Raw genomic sequence first — 16,518 nt, 5'->3', positions numbered from 1 at the left:
TAACCACCTAAACCCGATATGCACAAAATTCCCAGCTAAACCTGAATAGCAATAAACATATATCAAATGCTCAGGCATGTACAATAATTGTTGTGGTCCCATTTCTTCTTTAATCACTGAAAGGAGATGTCGGGGAGACGCTGCAGCCTTGCAGCGGCAGGGGGAGATGCAGGATCTGCCCAGCGCAGTCTAATTAAAGCAATTTTGGCCGGGGATCCGGTGTTTGCAGGGAGGCAGATTCACCACAAAACAGCGGCGGGTTTGAGGGGTGGTAGCCCATTAACCGGGGTTCACGGAGGGGAGAAGAGGCTGAAAGATCAGGCTGCTGCTAAGCATGGGGCTGTAAAAAGCATTTTCTAATTACGCTTCCAGACTAATTGTGGAGGGTGGGAGCAGTGAGACAGGGATGTGACAAGTGACGGATCGCTCCTGCTCTGACCTCGGGAAGGGGAAGGTTCAGCCTCAGCCTCTCTCCCTCCACATCCTCGCTCGCTTCGCTCTCCCTCTGGATTCTGCCCAGTCGTGCGGGGTGGCTGGACCAGCCGGAGCCTCTTCCCTCGGACACAGTCCCAGGGCTGGAACAGGGGGGTTATTTCCCCCTGGGGAGCTGAGCAGCACCTCCTGACCCGGAGCATAGCCGGCTGCAAGTGAAAGCAAAGCACAGCTCAAAATGTTCCCGTTAAAACGCAGACAGCCCAGCTTTGGCTTGCTGCTGGCTCCATCGCCCCTCCTAGACGGGCAAATCCCTGCAGAGGTTGGGGCTGGGCTGGCAGGCCAGGGAGCTGCCGGGCTCGGGCGATGGCACCCCAGCGAGGGACGGGGGAAGCTGGGCCGCCTGCGCGGCCCCTCGCTGCCGCAGGGGTGGGCAGCGCCCGTGCGCGGGCCACGGGTGGCTTGCGGCAGCGTCGGTGGGTGCTGCCAGGGGAGGCACAGCTTGGACGGGAGCGTCGGGGGGAGCTCAGCCCTGCAGTGTCCCGACTGGCAGCGGATCTGCCTCCCGTCGCAAATTCAGGTGAGGTGCGTCCGCGTTGTCACCTGCCACCAACTGGGCAGCTCTTGGCCACCTCTCTCATCCCGGGACTTTCTCTTCCACCCATCTCACCGCCGTGCAGTTCCCAACCAGCAGGGCAAGCCGGGAGGTGGTTGGGGGGTGACACCAAACGCACCAACCCCCAGGGCAACCAGGGGAGGGCGACATCCCACAAGCGGCTTGGCGTTGCCGGTCCCTGTCACTCGTCCCAGAAGGGTGATGTGCGTGGGCGATGCTGCCAGTCTGGTGACAGGTTGTTTTGAGAGCTCAGGGTGGACGCACGATGAGCCCTTGGCTGGTCCTCGTAGCCACGGGGCACAGAGCAACATCAGCTCAACCCCGTGCCCGGACAGACGGGCTGAGGCTTGGCTGGGTCAGGCTCCCAGGATCGACCCCTCCAGACGGCAGCCCTGGTTCTCGGCCGCCTCCACAGCCCCCCCGGGCCCTGGCATCGCCCCCAGCCTGGCGCAGCCCCCCCGCTGCTCTGACAGCCACGTCCCTGTCCCCACGTTGCCCTCCCGCTGCTGCCCAACGTGGGGATCAAGCAACAGGGATGAGTTTCATCCCGGACCTCCTTCCCCATCTCGTACCAAAGCTATGGACCGTCCTGCCCCGGAGCCTCACCCCCCCCAGGGAGCCCATGCCCTTCCCTGGGCTTCAGCCCGTTCTTGGGGCTCTTCTGCTCCCTCTCATTGGGGTGGGGGGTATTTCTGCAGGGCGAAGGACCTTTGCCTGTCACTCTGGCAGCACCAGGAGCCCGAACAGTGCCTTGGACCCAACGCTCCCTCCACCCCCATGTGATGGTTACTGTCCCTGCGCAAGACAGGGAAACTGAGGCACGGACCGAGATGCCTCATGGCAGCAGTTCACCGCCCTGCTGGGTACCACTGGGTACCAGTACCAGTACCTCTGCCCCTCCTCTGCCTGCCTGGCCTGGCTCAGCAGCAGTGGCCGGAGGAGCCTGGCCACTCCCAGGGCTCAGCTGGGGCCGTTTAACCTGCAGACAGGTTTCACCTGGAGCCTGGCGGGTCTCGGCGGGGGCAGGTCCGTAACCGCCCGCTGGGACTCCTTCTGGGTGGCTGCTCTTAAAAACCAGCAGCCCACTGCCCCCAAGGGCTTTTGCTTGCTTTCTTTTCCCTTTTTTTCCCTTTGTCTTTTAGGAGCCTGAGGTTGGAGGGTCGGGGCCTGCTGCCTGCGGGTCTCTAGGATGTAGTGCCAGGACTTCCCACCTTTCCCGGCGCTGCCAAGCAGGTAAGGGCGCAGCACCCAGCCCCCTTCGCTCCCCCATCCCTGGGCTGGGGGCTGCAGGGCTGCCCTGGGGCTGGCTGTGGTCAAGAAGTGTCCCAGCGCTGTCCTTCTCCTCTGTAATGTCCCAGATGAAGGACGATGTCATCACGTAGCTCTGGGGTGGCCTTAGTGCTTGGGTCCCAGCCCGGCTGCAGCGCCCGGCTGCCAGCGCAAAGGAATTCCTTCCCGGCGCTGCATCTCCGGCCACCGCGGAGCCGATCGCTCGCCCTGCTCAGCCAGGAGGACTTCTTTGAGAGCTTCAGTGGGTACGTGGCCGCTGGGATGTGCGGGGGGGATGAGCCCAGGCTTTGCCTCGTGTTTGTCCCCGAGGTCTGGGGTGGGTTTGGGTTCATGGTCTCGCACTGGCGCTCCCGGCACCAGGAGGCTCGCAGGGCGCAGGCTGGCGTTGCTCCCCTGCAGCCCTGGCTCTCCCCGGTGCCTTTGGCCTTTGCCAACCGTAACGCTGAGGCTGAGACCAGGCAGCGCTGCGCATCCCAAAGGCCCCCAGCTGACGCCTGCGTCCCTGCTGCTCTGCCAGGAGCTTCTGCGGCGTGAGCGATGCTTTGGGGGCTGATCTGCTGGGCTGCGACTCCCCCATCCCTGACCCGCAGCTGGTCCGGAGGATCGTGTCCCAGGTGGAGTTCTACCTCTCCGATGAGAACCTGGCCAAGGACGCTTTCCTCCTGAAACATGTCCAGAAGAACAAGATGGGCTTTGTCAGCATCAAACTGCTGACGTCCTTCAAGAAGGTAGGCAGCCCATGGTGCCGGCCAGCCAGGGTGGGAAGCGGCCTTCACGTGGAGGATGCCCGGGTGCTGGGTGGGTGCTGGCTGTCTGCGGTGCGGTGTCTGGGGAGGTCCTGGCTCCGCTCAGGCTGTCTGTGCCCCGGCGAAGCACTGGTGGTGCAGAGCTGGGCTCTGCTCTTTGCCTTCAGTGGGCTGCAGCAGTTCTCTGACCAGGGAGGGTGGCTGGGGAAGCGGCAACAGTCCCCAAACCACCCCCAGGGCTGGATTTGCCTCTTCTGCCCGTGGTCCCCCGGGGCTGCTCTGGGAGAGATCATCCCTGAACCAAAAAACTGCAGGGAAACACTGGTGGTGTGACACGCAGGGAAGCCGGAGCTTGTTGCCACAGTCTGGGGGGCACTGGGGACCTTCTGCAAACCCCGAGGATGCTCACGTGAAAGGGGTGCGTTGCCTTGCCTTGACTTGAGGTTGGTGGGGTTGGAGCCTGCCTGGAGGACGGGTTTAGGGTGGTCCCTGCCTGGGGAGACTCACGGGGACCCAGCGGCCCCCTCTCTCCCGCAGGTGAAATACCTGACGCGCGACTGGCGGCTCACGCTCTACGCCCTGCAGTTCTCGGAGCTGCTGGAGGTGAACGAGGAGGGCACCAAAGTGAGGCGGCGGGTCCCCGTCCCCGAGTCCCTGCTGAGCATCCCCCCCAGCAAACTGCTGCTGGCCTGGGAGCTGCTGCCCCAGGAGCAGGACGCGCTGCTGCCGCTCCAGAAGAATTTCCTCGAGACCATCACGAGGATGTTCAGCCCCTTCGGCGCCATCGCCTCCATCCGCATCCTGCGGCCGGGCCGCAAGCTGCCCTCGGATGTGCGGAAATACACGTCGCGCTTCCCCGAGCTGCTGAGCAAGTGCTGCGCGCTGGTGGAGTACGAGAGCCTGGAGAGCGCCCGCAGGGCCTTTGAGGACCTCGGCCGCCAAAGCCGACCGGGCGGCGAAAGCATCAGGGTGGTCCGGCTCTGCGGGAAGGGCTCCAAGAAGAAACTTGGGGCTGAGAGGGAGGCGGCGGAGGAGCTGGTGGACCAGCTGGGTTGGAAGGCACAGGCGGCGGCCGCAACATTCCCCTACGGCCTCAGGGACTCCCTGCTCTGCAGCTCTCTGGAGTCAGACGGTGCCCCAGCGTCACCGCCCCTCCTGAACAAGGACCCCCCGGCACCCGTCTGGCCCGGCAGCGACTTCAAGCCCAGCAACTTGGGCAACGCCTTCGCTGGATCGCTCCTCACCAGCAAAGTCTTCCCTCCGCTCGAGACAGGCTTGGGCACCGGCAGCTGCTACGGCCTCTGCTCCAGCACCGAGAGGCCCCGCGGCTGCGGCTGGGGGAGCGGGGCGGGTGCCTGGGCGCCCTGGCACAGCAGCCCCTCTCCGGATGCCAAACCTCCTCCCAGCAACCCCCTGGCAGCGAAGCAGATGCCTGAGCCCCTGGGCCTGCGGGACGGGGTGCTTCGCCTGCCCCACGGCCCCGATGGCACCAAGGGCTTCTGCAGCAGCAGAGGAGAGCTCATCCTCCGGCACTGAGGCTCCTTTATGTTTGGGTTTGGGGATTTTTCTTTTTTTTTTTTTTTTTTTTCTTCCCTCTCTCGAGCAGAATAACTCTCTGTGGCCCCCGAGAGCTGCGGGCGGTGGCGGTGCCGCTGCTCCAGGGCACGGGAGTTTTGGGGCAAGGACGATGCTCGGGGCGGGTCAGCGTGCGAGGCGAGACGCTGAGCAGCAGCGGCACCGGGAGCTGCGCCGTGCTGACGCCAAGGGGACTGCGCCTGCCGGGGGTCCAGAGCAGCTCCCGCCGCCCCAGTGGCATCACTGGGACTGCCCTGAGGAAGGGGCTTATCCCCCCCGACCCCCGACGGGGGCCTCACCCTGCACCGTCTGCAAGCCGGACCCGAGAGGTGAGGCCGCTTCCCGAAGGCGCCGTTGGCTGCGTTGGCCCCAGGTCGTGGAGCTCGGATGGGAAATGGGCAATAAAGAGAGATGAAGTTTCCAGGCACTTTCTGGCCGGTGCAGTGATTTTTTTATTATTATTTTTCCCTTCCTGGTCTTGCGGCTGCCCAAGGTGCAGCCAGACAAGGGGAGGAGGGTCCCTGCCCGGCCTGCAGCTCCCTCCCTCGCCATTCTTGGGGTGATTTGGGGTTGTCTTGCTGCGGCAGTGAGGCCAAGCCGGGCTCTGGAGCTGAGCCCGGGGGGACCCAAGGAAGGGCGTGATTGTCTTGAGGCTTTGAAGGGCTTTGCACCGAGCCCTGTCCCCGCTGGAGGGGACGCTGGTCGTGTTCATGGCGAAGGCCTTGCAGGCTTTGTTGTCGTGTGTGTCTGTCCCCTTCCCAGCCCCTGAGGTCTGTCCTTGCCCCAGGGACTGTGTGCTGCTTTCTGCGTGGGGCTGTGTCCGTGAGTCCTGCAGGGACCCGTCTGTCTTGTCCCTGCCAAAGGGGAAGGGGACAGGGGAGTCCCCCCGCCACTGCCTGCCCCGCTGGTGGTGGCTTGGTGCCCCTCGGGGCTCGCTGGCTCTGATTTGGGGCTCAGTGGGGCTTTTGCACCTCTTGGGTGCTGTTTCCCAGTGGCCGCTGGGCTCCCTCCCCCTCCCAGACAGGCACGGAGCCGTTCTGCAGAAACAGCTTTTAATGGAGAGGAAAAAAAAAAAAAAAACATCCCCTCAAAGCTGCTCTAACCCCCCACCCCCCAAATACACCACCCCTCGTCCACCCCCAGCCCTGGCTCTAATCCCCCCCCGCCAGCCCCGTGCTGGCTGCGAGAGCCCGGCGCTTCCTGGGGGGCTTTGCCGGGGTGCTCTTCCCCCGCTGCTTCCCCCGCTTCTCTGACGCGGCAGGCGGGGACGGTGGCAGGTCCCTGTCCACCTCCTCCCACAGGTCCTGGGGCTCCATCCCGATGGTGAGGAGTTCTTCGAGGCTCAGGATGGCATTGGCCGTCTCGGGGACGCTGTAGTCGGGGCTGAGCAGCTCCTCGGGCAGCAAGAGCGAGGCGAAGTCGCAGTGGGGAATGGCTGCGCCGGTGTCACCAGGGTCCTCGGGCATGGGGCTGCTGCCAGGACCATCCTGGCTGGCTCCCACCGCGTTCAGGGAGCAGCCAAAGAGCCTTAGGGCCTCCTCGAGCAGCACCTCCTCGGACACCGCAAGGTCGCCGGCCGGGTCCCCAAGGGCTTGGTTGTGGGGCGCAGCAGAGGGGCTGGTGGGGACGCTGCTGCCCGGGGGAGTCCCTGCGGGGGTGGCTGTGCCGGAGATGTCAATGAGCTGGCAGCTGGGGAGGGATGGCAGCACCTGGGGGGGTGTGGCCACCGCTGTCCCCTGATGGTTGTAGGGTGCAAGGTGTTGCAGCTGGCCCTGGAGGGTCCCGGGGTCCCACAGGGCAGCACCCGGCAGAGACGCAGCACCGTGGCCGAGCGTGGCGGTGGCCGGTGGGGACGGGTTGGTGCTCGTCCACTGGATGTGGAAGATGCGGGGGTCGAAGAAGCAGCCGCATGGAGCCCTCTGCAGACCTGCGTGGGTGAGTAGGAGCCGTGCTGGGCCATGGGGACCCCCCACGGGCACCCGCCGAGCCGGCCCCCATGGCCAACGTCTGCCGGCTCTGAGCCAGGCACGTGGGGAGCTTGTGGCCGGGGCGCTGCCCGCCGGGCGAGCCGCTGTGCTGGCGGGATAGGGTTGCAAATCAGGGAGGAGAGTCGCTTCTAGGAGGTGAAAAGGGAGAGATGGCCCCAAATATCTGGGAAATTCTCTGGAAAGTGGATTTACTGGGCGCGGATCAGCCAGCCGAGGGCACGGCCGCTTGCCCGGGCTTGTGAATCCCTGTGCCGCATCTGCCGGGGGCGGTGGGGATGCTGAAGGTGCCGGAGCGGGGTGCCGTACCTGGTGGTGGGGCCTGGGGTGCCCCCTGCGCTGGGGGTGCCCAGGCTGCGGGGAGCGGCTGCTCCTGCCCGGGCAGTCGGCACAGGTTGGCTGAGCCTGAAAGCGAGACAGGAGCGATGGCCGGCGGTCACCTCCGCTCTCGCCCCCGGGAGCGTCCCCGGGCTGCAGGGCTCGGGTCGGTCCCTACCTTGGGGGTAGAAGGTTTCGGGGAGCACAAAAGGCTGAAGCAGCCGGGGCGCCGGCGGGGCCCGGGGGCTGCGTGGTGCGAGCCGCAGCGGTGGCAGCGCCATGGTCTGTTGTGCTGCCGGCTGCTAAGGACTCGCTGGGGTCTCCCCGGAGGGAATGTGGGGGCTCCCCGGGTTCCGCCCCGCCCCAGCAGCCTCCCCGGCCCCTCCTGGGGAGGGGAAGGGTTGAGGGGGGCTGGGGTGCCCCGGCCCCTACGGGCAGCTCTCGGGGGCTGTGGGAGCAAGTGCTTTCTGCTTTAAATAGTATTTTTCAGGGGGAAAAAAAGAGTAAGTTTATCCAGCCGAGCTGTGCGGGGACCAAACGGCATCCGCAGCCTCCTCGTGCCACTCGGCAAATGCATTTGTGACTATTGCCTGTGCTTCTGCGTGCTGCGCCGACTGGAGCGACGCGGAGATAGGAAAAAGGAGCTCGAGGGCACGAGGGAAGGTCACGCAGCGTCACTCGGTGGCACGCTTCCCCCCAGCCCTTGCTCAAGTAGCACCAAGTCTCCTGCTCGGAAACCAGCAGCTCTGGATCCCCCTCGGAGGGGGCCGCGCTCTCCCCGGGTGCACGACCCCCAGGAGGAGACGGCAGCCACCGCTGCGTGCTCCCAAAAAAGGACTGGATTCTGCACAACATCTGACGATGAGATGGTGGGGCCGTTTGTGCTCTACAGGGCTCCAGGGACTGGGTTAGTACATTCCCTCCTCCCATGTGCGGGATTTGGCACTACCAAGGACGTCCTGGTAGGAACAGAGGCCTCTCGCTCCTGCTACGTGAACAGAGTGTGGCCCGGGGGAGTCAGGACAACTCCTGCTGTGAACTGGAGGCCGAAGCTCTCTCCTGGCCTGTATCCTGTTAATGAAACAGATTGCTCTCTGTTAGCGAGGCACCTCTGGCTGCAAGATTGTGCAGGGCCATCTGCTGCCTAACTCGCGGCAGGGACCGATGCCGGGGGCGTGAAGGCAAGCGCGCTTCTAAAAACATAAAACTTTATTTCATTTCGGAGCGCAGCTGAGCAACCCCGCTCCTCGACACACACCATCCCGACGCCGCCTCTTGACTCGACGCCGTGGGAAGGGGCCTCGTCAGCCCTATCTGTAGGAATTTGCCTTGTGTTTAGGCAGGAAGGTGAAGCTGGTAGGTACGGGTCCCAGAAGCAGCTCACTGGAAGAAAGAAAAGAACAAAAAAAATTAAAACAAAACAAAAACCAAGGAGAGGTTTGTGTTCAGTACAACAAAACCACCGGTACTCAGCTGTTGGTGGCCCCGTGGCTCTACAGCGAGGGTGACTGCAGTCAGACGTGTCAAACCAAGCCTTTACCCTCCCGAAAACTTAGGGCTGCTGCACAAAACCACCTCTGGTGCTGAGCTTTAACCCTGAACCACGGGAGTGGAGGGACGCAGCCTCCAGATAAGGGCAATGCCCTTCTTGCTGGGGAATCACCGAGCGTCGATGCCAAAACGGGTTCTGAAGTTTGGTGACCTGAATACCAGCGTCACCGCTGGCGAGGACGTGCCTAAAATCAACACGAGCCTCTGAAAAGCTCCTCCCCACCTCTTGCTGCGCTCGTGCAGAGCCAAAACCCTGGTAGTGCCAAAAAGTATTACGGTCAGATCCTAAAATGATGTAAGCCAGTTCTATTGCGATCAGATTTATCCTAGCTTAAGACTTCAACTATTTCACGCTTTGGAACACACGTCGTATTTTCAGTGCAGAGTCATTTTCGTTATAGTCAAGGAGGCGTAACTTATTTCCCGGATGCTGGTTCAACGCGGCATCACTAAAACTTTCCGTAAGACACGGCAGAGAGCAGCCCAGCAGGGCACAGAATTGCACGGCAAGAGCCTGAATCTACAGCACAAAAGCAGAAATCGTGCGCTCAGAGAACCCTGCTTCTGGTTAGTGTCTCCTTAAAATGAGCTTTAACGAATAAACCTAAATTGCTTTAAAATTTTGAGTTCTTGCAGCTATAAATGTCTATTACATGGCACGGTAAAGACGACAGGTTACAAAGCTTTGTGCAGGTGCTGCTTTAAAAATGACATTTAAAAATTCTGATTGAAACTTGATGTACTTGTAACGTGGTTTTAGGCAGCTGCTCACAGTGCTAACGAACGGATGAGGATTAGCAAAACCAGGGAAGGCTGTAGCCATGCTCTATTTTTGCTAATCTGTTTCTACGAGATGGGAAATAGCAGCTGGCTGCTCCAGCTCTCCTTTTAGCTGGCTCTGAGCTTGCAAAGTCATTTCAAGCCAGCGCGTGAGGACTCGTGGATGTGGGGAAAAACAGTTTCCTGCGCTTTGTTGCGTGAACTCAGAAATCAGATAATGAAAAACAGGGAAAAGGCTCAGCTCCCCTAACTTGGGGATGGGGGCTGCCTTCCCGCTCGGCGTCTGTAGGGGCCTGGCAGGGTGGGACTGTCCGGGCAGAGCACGGAGGGAGCTGATGCCGAAAGCCTGAGACGTCCCGTCGTTGCGCTCTCCGCTGTTGGTTCCTACGACTGTCCTGGGATGAACAGCGTGTCATGAGAGAGGTCAGCTAGTCGAGATTTGCAGCGAGTACCGGAAGACCTGCTGAAGCAGATACCGGGATTGAGAGAGCTCTTTACAGCAACCTCACGCCCAGTTAAAACCTCAAAGTAAAGCACTGGTTAACCCTTGCTGCTTTCTTACAACCTCTTAAACTGACGGGAAAGAGTCATTACCCCCTCTCTGGAGGATGCATGCGGGCACAGTGAGTTTGTGGGGCTCTGCAATGGCCCTCCCTAGCAATTTAAATGAAATTCAATGCTTTACTACCTTATTTTAATCCAATCATCCACGTTTTGGCTTGCCATCAGTGTCTCCAGATAGTCTCTCCCCATGTAGTAAGGCGGCCGCTCGTTAATTTTCTGAGGTAGGTATTCTAACAAGCCAACTGGAATATACCTGCAACGAAACGTAACGGCACGGTGTGCTATCGCTCCAACGGCAGGGGCTTGCTGCGGTAACGACCTCTCAGCGGGGGCGGATCACCTGCACAGGAAGGAGAGCCACTCCAGCAGGAACTTCCTGGTCTTCTCCACGCCCTGAGTATCGGACCCCCAGTGCTCAAGGCCGTAGTTGGTGAAGTCTTTGAGGATATCAAATCTCTCGCTGGAGGAGACATCCCAGTGTCTCTGTTCCTTAATTTCAGTGAAAAGCCACGGTTTGATGAGTGCCCCTCTGTAGCCAAAAAAAAAAAAAAAAGGTGCATTGATATTCCCGTGACTGATGCTTCTGAATTTGCCAGCTCATTTAACAGACTTTCCAGCACTTATTTGCCATTATAAACCACTTTATAAGGCTGCTTTTTTTTTTTTTTCCTCCATTTCAACAGGAAGCTGCTGTAAGTTCCCACAGAAGCAAACTGATTTTACCAAGCGTCAAAGAGTACTTTTACCAAGAGGAAACTTCTCGTGTTTTGGGTATGTTTCAGTATTTTTTTAATTCCTTTTTTACTCTTGCACGACTAGAGCTCAGAAGCAAAGGGGAAACAGAGGCACTTGCCTTGCAATCATAATTCCCGAAACACCCATCTCCATGGCTCGATTAGCATCTTCGTAAGACAAAATATCACCGTTTCCTGCCAGAAGGAAGGAAGAAGCCAGGGGTCAAAGCGATACACGAGGGCAAGTCAAAATGAGTTAATCCAGGCATGGGATAAAATTCAAAATGGACACAGGCTCCAAGAGCCAGCTGGTCCAAAGAGGCTCCGGGGCTCCTGTTTAGAGGCTCCCAGGGATGTTTCTGATTAACGTTCCCCTTCCGAGGAAAAGGAGAGCCTTCTCCTCTCTTCTCCACTCCCAGCCCCTGGCCTGAAGGTTCAGCTGGGACTGTCTGTGCCACGGTGCCCAAGGGAGAAAGCACCTGCTAAAAACCAGGTGTTTTGTGTCCTCCTGCCTGTCCCTTTCCCCCCTACTCCACTCAGTGCTCGTCACGCCTGGCCCCAAGCACACGGGCAGATCTGGGCGGCACAGGAGCTGCTGATAACTCACTCCACCGTGTCATCAGCAGCAGTGGGGATACTCCAACCTTTCCCTTCTCCCCAGGGCTAAATGTCCTCGGGAGTCTGGTTTTTTCTTTTTTAAAGATATTTCAAATCAAACCTGCGGCACTTGCAGTCCACATGACAAAACAACAGAAACACCTACCAAAAAGAGGCATGGGGCTTGCTATTTTAGCGCATTCTGCTATGTAGTCCCAGTCGGCGCCTCTTGTGTACCGCTGTTCCCTGGATCGGCCGTGAAGCTGGGGAAGAAAGTCACAGCGAGACCTCACCGAATGCTCTGGAGGAGGCAGGGCAGACCAGGAGCGGCGGAGGAAGGTGCTTCAGCAAAGGCAATGACACCAGGCTGGGGTAAGGGATCCCTCTGGATCTACAGCCCCACCAGCTGCTAACAGCCCAGGCTGCGGAAGTGGTGAGCAGAGCTGAGAAAGGGCTGGATGCTTTCTGAGTAACGTTTCGGCTATTTGCAAGCCGGAGCAAGACCTGACCGTTCACAGGGAAAGGGAATATTCACTGTGGGCAGGAACTACGCATCTGCATGCAAATGAGATGGCCCCATCGCTTCCCCAGCCCTGCTGTAACCAGGTTTATTTGGCTGAAAGCTCTGTTCGGGAGCACTGCAGGAACCATCTCCCTTTGTAATGGATCCAAGGCTCGGGAGCACTGCAGGAACCATCTCCCTTTGTAATGGATCCAAGGCTCAGGAGCACCTAGGAAAATGCTCTCTGTGTCTGATTTTTTTTCTGTTATTAGCAGAAAACACTAAAAGGTAGTACGCAGCTGGTCAAAGGTGTCTGAAAGAGCTGCTCAGCTGTGGGGAAGGGTAAGGGCACCCGCACCCCGTGCTCTAGGGTGACATGCAAGCAGAATTCCCCAGACACCAGCCAACAACCTCACGCTGCAGCAAGTATCCCTGTACCGTGACCATGGATGCTCCCCACTCCCGGATCTTGGGGATTATTTTATGAGCCACATTAATCTTTTCTTGTACCCCCGTCCGTATCTTCACAGTCAGCGGGACGTCCAGCACCTGCAGAAATGGGGGAGTGAGGCCAGGCCGAGGCAGGAGCCGGCTCCATCAGCTCGTCTCCCGCTGCCGGCAGGCGCTCTGACTCACCGAGTTCATCCCTCGGACAATCTGTTCAAACTTGTTGGGCCGAGTCATCAGAGCACAGCCTCCTCCCTAGGGGACAAAAAGCGGCATAGTCAAGACTTTCTGCATAGTGAAGAGCCTCCTTGGAGCTGCTCAACAGCAGCCCTCTACTCAGGGAATGTAGGTAAGAGTTGGAGCAGCCCAAGACCTGGAGAAAGGGGAATCTTCAACAAAAAAAACCCACAGCCCTTTTCCCTCCCAACTTCTGCCTGCTGCCAGGCAGAGACAGCTAACCATCCCGTGCTCTCTGAACAGCTTATTTGCCTTCTCGTGGACGTCTAGTGCCCATAAACGAACTGGGAGCTCTGGATCAGACTGGCAGAAGCAGATCAGGTAGCGGGGGACAAGGCAAAAGAAGCATCTATTGAAAGAAGCAAAACATGCTGCAGAATGTCTTCTTACCTTCTTGTAGACCAGGTCGATGGGACACCCGACATTGATGTCTACAAAGTCCACTTCAATTGTCTGGTTCAGGAGCTCTGCACATTTGGTCATCGTGTCCGGAAACGCTCCCTCCAGCTACCAAAGAGGGACAGGCTGCATGAGCTCAAGAAGAAGCTTTTCTCCTCAGAAGTGAGTTCTCATTTGTTTGGTTATCAAGATGATAGCACTAACCTGCACCCCAAAAATATCTTCGGTATGATGCCGTTTGAGGAGAGCCCACTCGGAGGACTGGCCCTGAAGCAGGTTTGTGCACACAGCCATCTCTCCACAGGTGACATCTGCTCCGAAGCGCTTGCATATCCTTCGGAAAGGGAGGTTACCGCACTGAAAGAGACAGCAGAGAGATGGTTTGTCAGGAGATTTGCTCTGTTCCAAATGTGGCAATGGCAAATTTTGACAAAAGGAGAGAATTATCTACCCACCGTGGTCAGTGGAGCCAAGTAGAGCTTGCCTTGGATTTCCAGCTGGAAAACAAGAAGGACGGAGAGGCATGCTAGCAGAGCTGAACCAGCAGTGGTTAAACAGGAAGATATTCCAGTTACCAATTTTATTGTTTGCCTTGGGTAAAACTCAGCAGGAAACCCAGGAAATCACTGGTTTTGTTCGAGAACCTCAGCTGTTCCAAGAGAACGTATCATTTGGATACAAGACCCAGAAACTTGAACTGCTCAATTTGTTTTCACTGCTCAGCTTGGAGAAAACTCAAAGCAGTTACAGATATAGAGGGATGCAAGACTGGCTAATGGATGCAAGGATGGAGGTGAGGAGGAGGAGAGGAAGAAGGCAATGCTCTCACCCCAGGAGAGCACTGTGCCGTACACACAAACCAACCAGCCCCAGCCTCGGCTCTCCCTGCAGATCACATCCACCCTCACTGACAACTCAGTCCCTGCTCTCCTTCACGTGCGAGGGGCTGCAGCTTCTCTTGGTTCTCACCCCTCCAAGGGCACCACCACAGCCCCCAGAGCTCACCTTCCTGCACCCTTCCCCTCTCATGACAGTAACGCGGTCCCCAGGCAGCTCTGTCCTCTGCCTGCCTCTCACCCAGCTAAGAGGTCTCTTCTGTCTTCCCAAGCACAATCTTAACCCCTTCACAGGTACCCGAGAGACGGCAGCCCTCGACCAAACTCTCACCTTCCTCTTCTCACATGACCGCAGCTTTATAATATCTTCATCTGTCACTGGGCCCACTGTTTTGATGGAGGAAGCCTCCTCGCCACTTGTGGGGCCGGGGCTCTGCAAGGCGTCCGGTTTGGGATCGTCTCCCTGCTCCGGTAGCACAGGACATTCGGGGCTGTCTCCCAGAGCCTCCTGGGGTGTTGTGCAGTCGGACACCTCTTGCTCCTCTGTAGATTGCCCCGTGGCTTTGCCTCCCTTCCCGCCGTTGCCGTGGGGCTTGGCCAGCCCACGGAGGTACTCGTCAGCCTTCTTGAAGATAAACTTCCTCTTGCGCAGCTGGTGCTGGAGGTCCTTGGAGAGGTTGTTCCTCACCAGGGACTTCCCTTCCCACTGCTTGGCCAGGTCCGTGTTGACGATGTTCTGGTAGCCGTCCCCAAGGTGGGCTTGGGCAAAGCGACAGGTGACGCCGTAAATGCACTTGCCGAAGGTTTCGAAGAGCACGCAGCTGCGCCCCAGGTCAGCCGGCTTCGCGGCCATGTACTCGCCGACGTCGTGAAGAAAGCGGCACCGTGGGCCGAAGTAGCACTTCTCTGCGCACCCCTTAAAACAATAAAGAGGAGGTCAAAATCTCTGTCCCCCGCTTGCTTGCCCAGCCACGCCGGTACCTTCCGGCACAGGCGACGTGAGCCTGGGTCTGCCCGGCCCAGAGAGGGGCCAGAACTGCTCCGAGCACCCATCGCTCCCTGGGTGACATCAGGCACATCCCATGAAATGCTCCCAGGAAGCTGACTGCTGGAACGTCCCGTAGAAGGGCAGCGATGTACCCACTTGAGGGGACATTTTAGCACTACCGCTTCAGGGAAGCTGACGCTTCCCTTGTCCTGCTCACCTCATCCCACTCCACCCTCTCCGAGCCAGCCAACGGAGGTGGTTTGGCCAGCACAGCCCCCTGCTCCGCTCTCCCTGCTGGGAGTTTGCCCTGGTGCGGCTCTATCCTCAACGCGCTTTCCTAGACTTAAAAATCAATGCAGCCCTTGGGCAGGAAGGGCCCACCAGCGTCCCAAATGCCCCACCGGGGTCCCAAACTCCCCACTCCGGAGCCGGGCCCCCGCTCCCTACCTGCGTGACCGAGGGGCAGAGCCTGCTCTGCTCGTAGTGGTTGGGTTTCATGCACGGCCTGCTCTTGTTCTGCCCGCGGGCCCGCTTCCGCTCCCCAGGCTCCTTCTCCGCTGCTCCAGCATCCTCACGGCTTTCCCCGTCCTGACCGAGGTCCTCCGACCTCACCCGTTTGGCGGGGGGCTCGCTCTGGCAGCTGTCAACCTCCTCCTTCTTCTCCTCGCCCTCCTCTTCCTCGCCCTCGTTGCCTGCTTGGCCACCGGGCTCGCCCCCGGCCCGCAGGTAGGCATGGAACTGCTCCTTGGAGGCGAGGAACCTGCGGAGACACAGCCCCGCTGTGACCGCAGCGACGGCGGGAGCGGGGTGCCCGGGGAGAGGGGGGAGACGGGGCGGCCTGAGGGGAGCGGGGGCTGCCGGGGTACGGAGAGGCCGGGCACATGGCGGGGGGGTTATGGCGGGGCCGGGCACATGGCGGGGGTACGGAGGGGCCGGGCACGTACCGGGGGGGGGGGGGGGGGGTGTACGGCGGGGCCGGGCACGTACCGGGGGGACGGGAGGGGCGGGGGCGGCCTTGGGCCCGCACTCACCGGGCGCGGACCGGCGCCGCCCCTGCCGCCACCACCGCCGCCATGCTGCCGCACGCGGTGATGACGTAGGGGCGGGGCGGGACCACGTGACGGGGCGGGGCGAGTCCGGCGGGCGGGTATAAAAGGCCCGGCTGGGGCCAGGCCGCCTCACAGCGGCGGGTGGGGCGGGCCGGGGGTAGGGGTAGGCTGCGCTGCGCTGCGCGGACCGGAGCCGGGCGCCCGGCCGGGCTCTGTCAGGGGCCGCAGCGCCACCGAGGGCCGTGCCCGTCCGGCTGTGGGAGGCTCTGGGCTCGCTGGGGCCTGTCGGCTGTGGGAGGCCCTTAGGAAGGGCCTGGCCGTGGGGGCAGGCAGCCCTGCTGCCCCGGGGCCGGTTGAGGGGCTGCCCGAGTGGGGAGAAGGGGGTGGCATGTCTCCCTTCCACCCGGTGTCATCCCTTGTCGTGACTCTTCAGCGCTTCTCTCTATTTTGGGGCACCTCCTGGTTGGGGTCCTGCGAGGAGCCCAGGGTTTGCTGGGCTAATGCCAGCTGCTGGCCCAGGCCTCGCTGTCTGGCGGGAGCAGGGCTTGTCACGGCTTGAGGGACGGGGAAACCACCTGTGGGCCTTCGGTGGCTTCTGTGGGGTTCTGCGATGCGGGGGAGAGGGTTTGGCCCTTCTGCCTCTTAACAGCTGTCAGCTGGAGAAGGTGGAGCTCTGCAGAGGTGCAGGGCGCTTGGTGGGGTTTTTTGTATGCTTGGGGTCTTTACTGAAGTGGTAAATGCAAGGCCTGGTTGCTAGGCTCAGTCTAAACTGAGGGGATGAGCCATCTCCTGTTGCACAGAGCTGTAAATCTGCTTCAGAGCTGTCCCACGGGCAGAATTTTGTTGCGGCTGCTCCGGCAACAGGATTTTCC

General features: G+C 60.1%; 2 protein-coding genes across 4 annotated transcripts; one reads left to right on the top strand and one right to left on the bottom strand.

Annotated features, from left to right (window-relative positions):
• Positions 1–2,416: 2,416 nt before the first annotated feature.
• Positions 2,417–4,620, top strand: LOC309599586 (la-related protein 6-like; the record flags this gene model as incomplete). The annotated part of the gene is made up of 3 exons (XM_082331134.1): positions 2,417–2,583; positions 2,856–3,066; positions 3,622–4,620. 3 exons carry the CDS (start codon positions 2,417–2,419, stop codon positions 4,618–4,620), a joined length of 1,377 nt encoding a protein of 458 aa, XP_082187260.1.
• Positions 4,621–7,972: 3,352 nt separating this feature from the next.
• DUS3L (dihydrouridine synthase 3 like) lies at positions 7,973–15,676 on the bottom strand. 3 transcript variants are annotated; one of them, XM_082331565.1, is made up of 14 exons: positions 15,629–15,676; positions 15,045–15,357; positions 13,941–14,525; positions 13,229–13,270; positions 12,978–13,130; positions 12,765–12,881; positions 12,327–12,392; positions 12,129–12,239; positions 11,355–11,451; positions 10,711–10,786; positions 10,198–10,386; positions 9,982–10,110; positions 8,221–9,756; positions 7,973–8,033 (listed from the first exon to the last, which is right to left on the bottom strand). In XM_082331565.1, the coding sequence occupies exons 1-13, from the start codon at positions 15,670–15,672 to the stop codon at positions 9,678–9,680; spliced, it is 2,001 nt and encodes a 666-aa protein (XP_082187691.1). In that variant the 5' UTR covers positions 15,673–15,676; the 3' UTR covers positions 7,973–8,033; positions 8,221–9,677. The 3 variants fall into 3 exon arrangements, with proteins under 3 accessions (XP_082187691.1, XP_082187692.1, XP_082187693.1); XM_082331566.1 differs by having other exon boundaries at positions 8,221–9,753; XM_082331567.1 differs by having other exon boundaries at positions 8,221–8,345.
• Positions 15,677–16,518: the final 842 nt, after the last annotated feature.

This window comes from Platalea leucorodia, assembly GCF_965183815.1.
Source record: "Platalea leucorodia genome assembly, chromosome: 21".
Taxonomy (NCBI): Eukaryota; Metazoa; Chordata; class Aves; order Pelecaniformes; family Threskiornithidae; genus Platalea; species Platalea leucorodia.
Note: the sequence above shows the minus strand (reverse complement) of the source record. Positions and strands in the feature narration are given on the sequence as shown.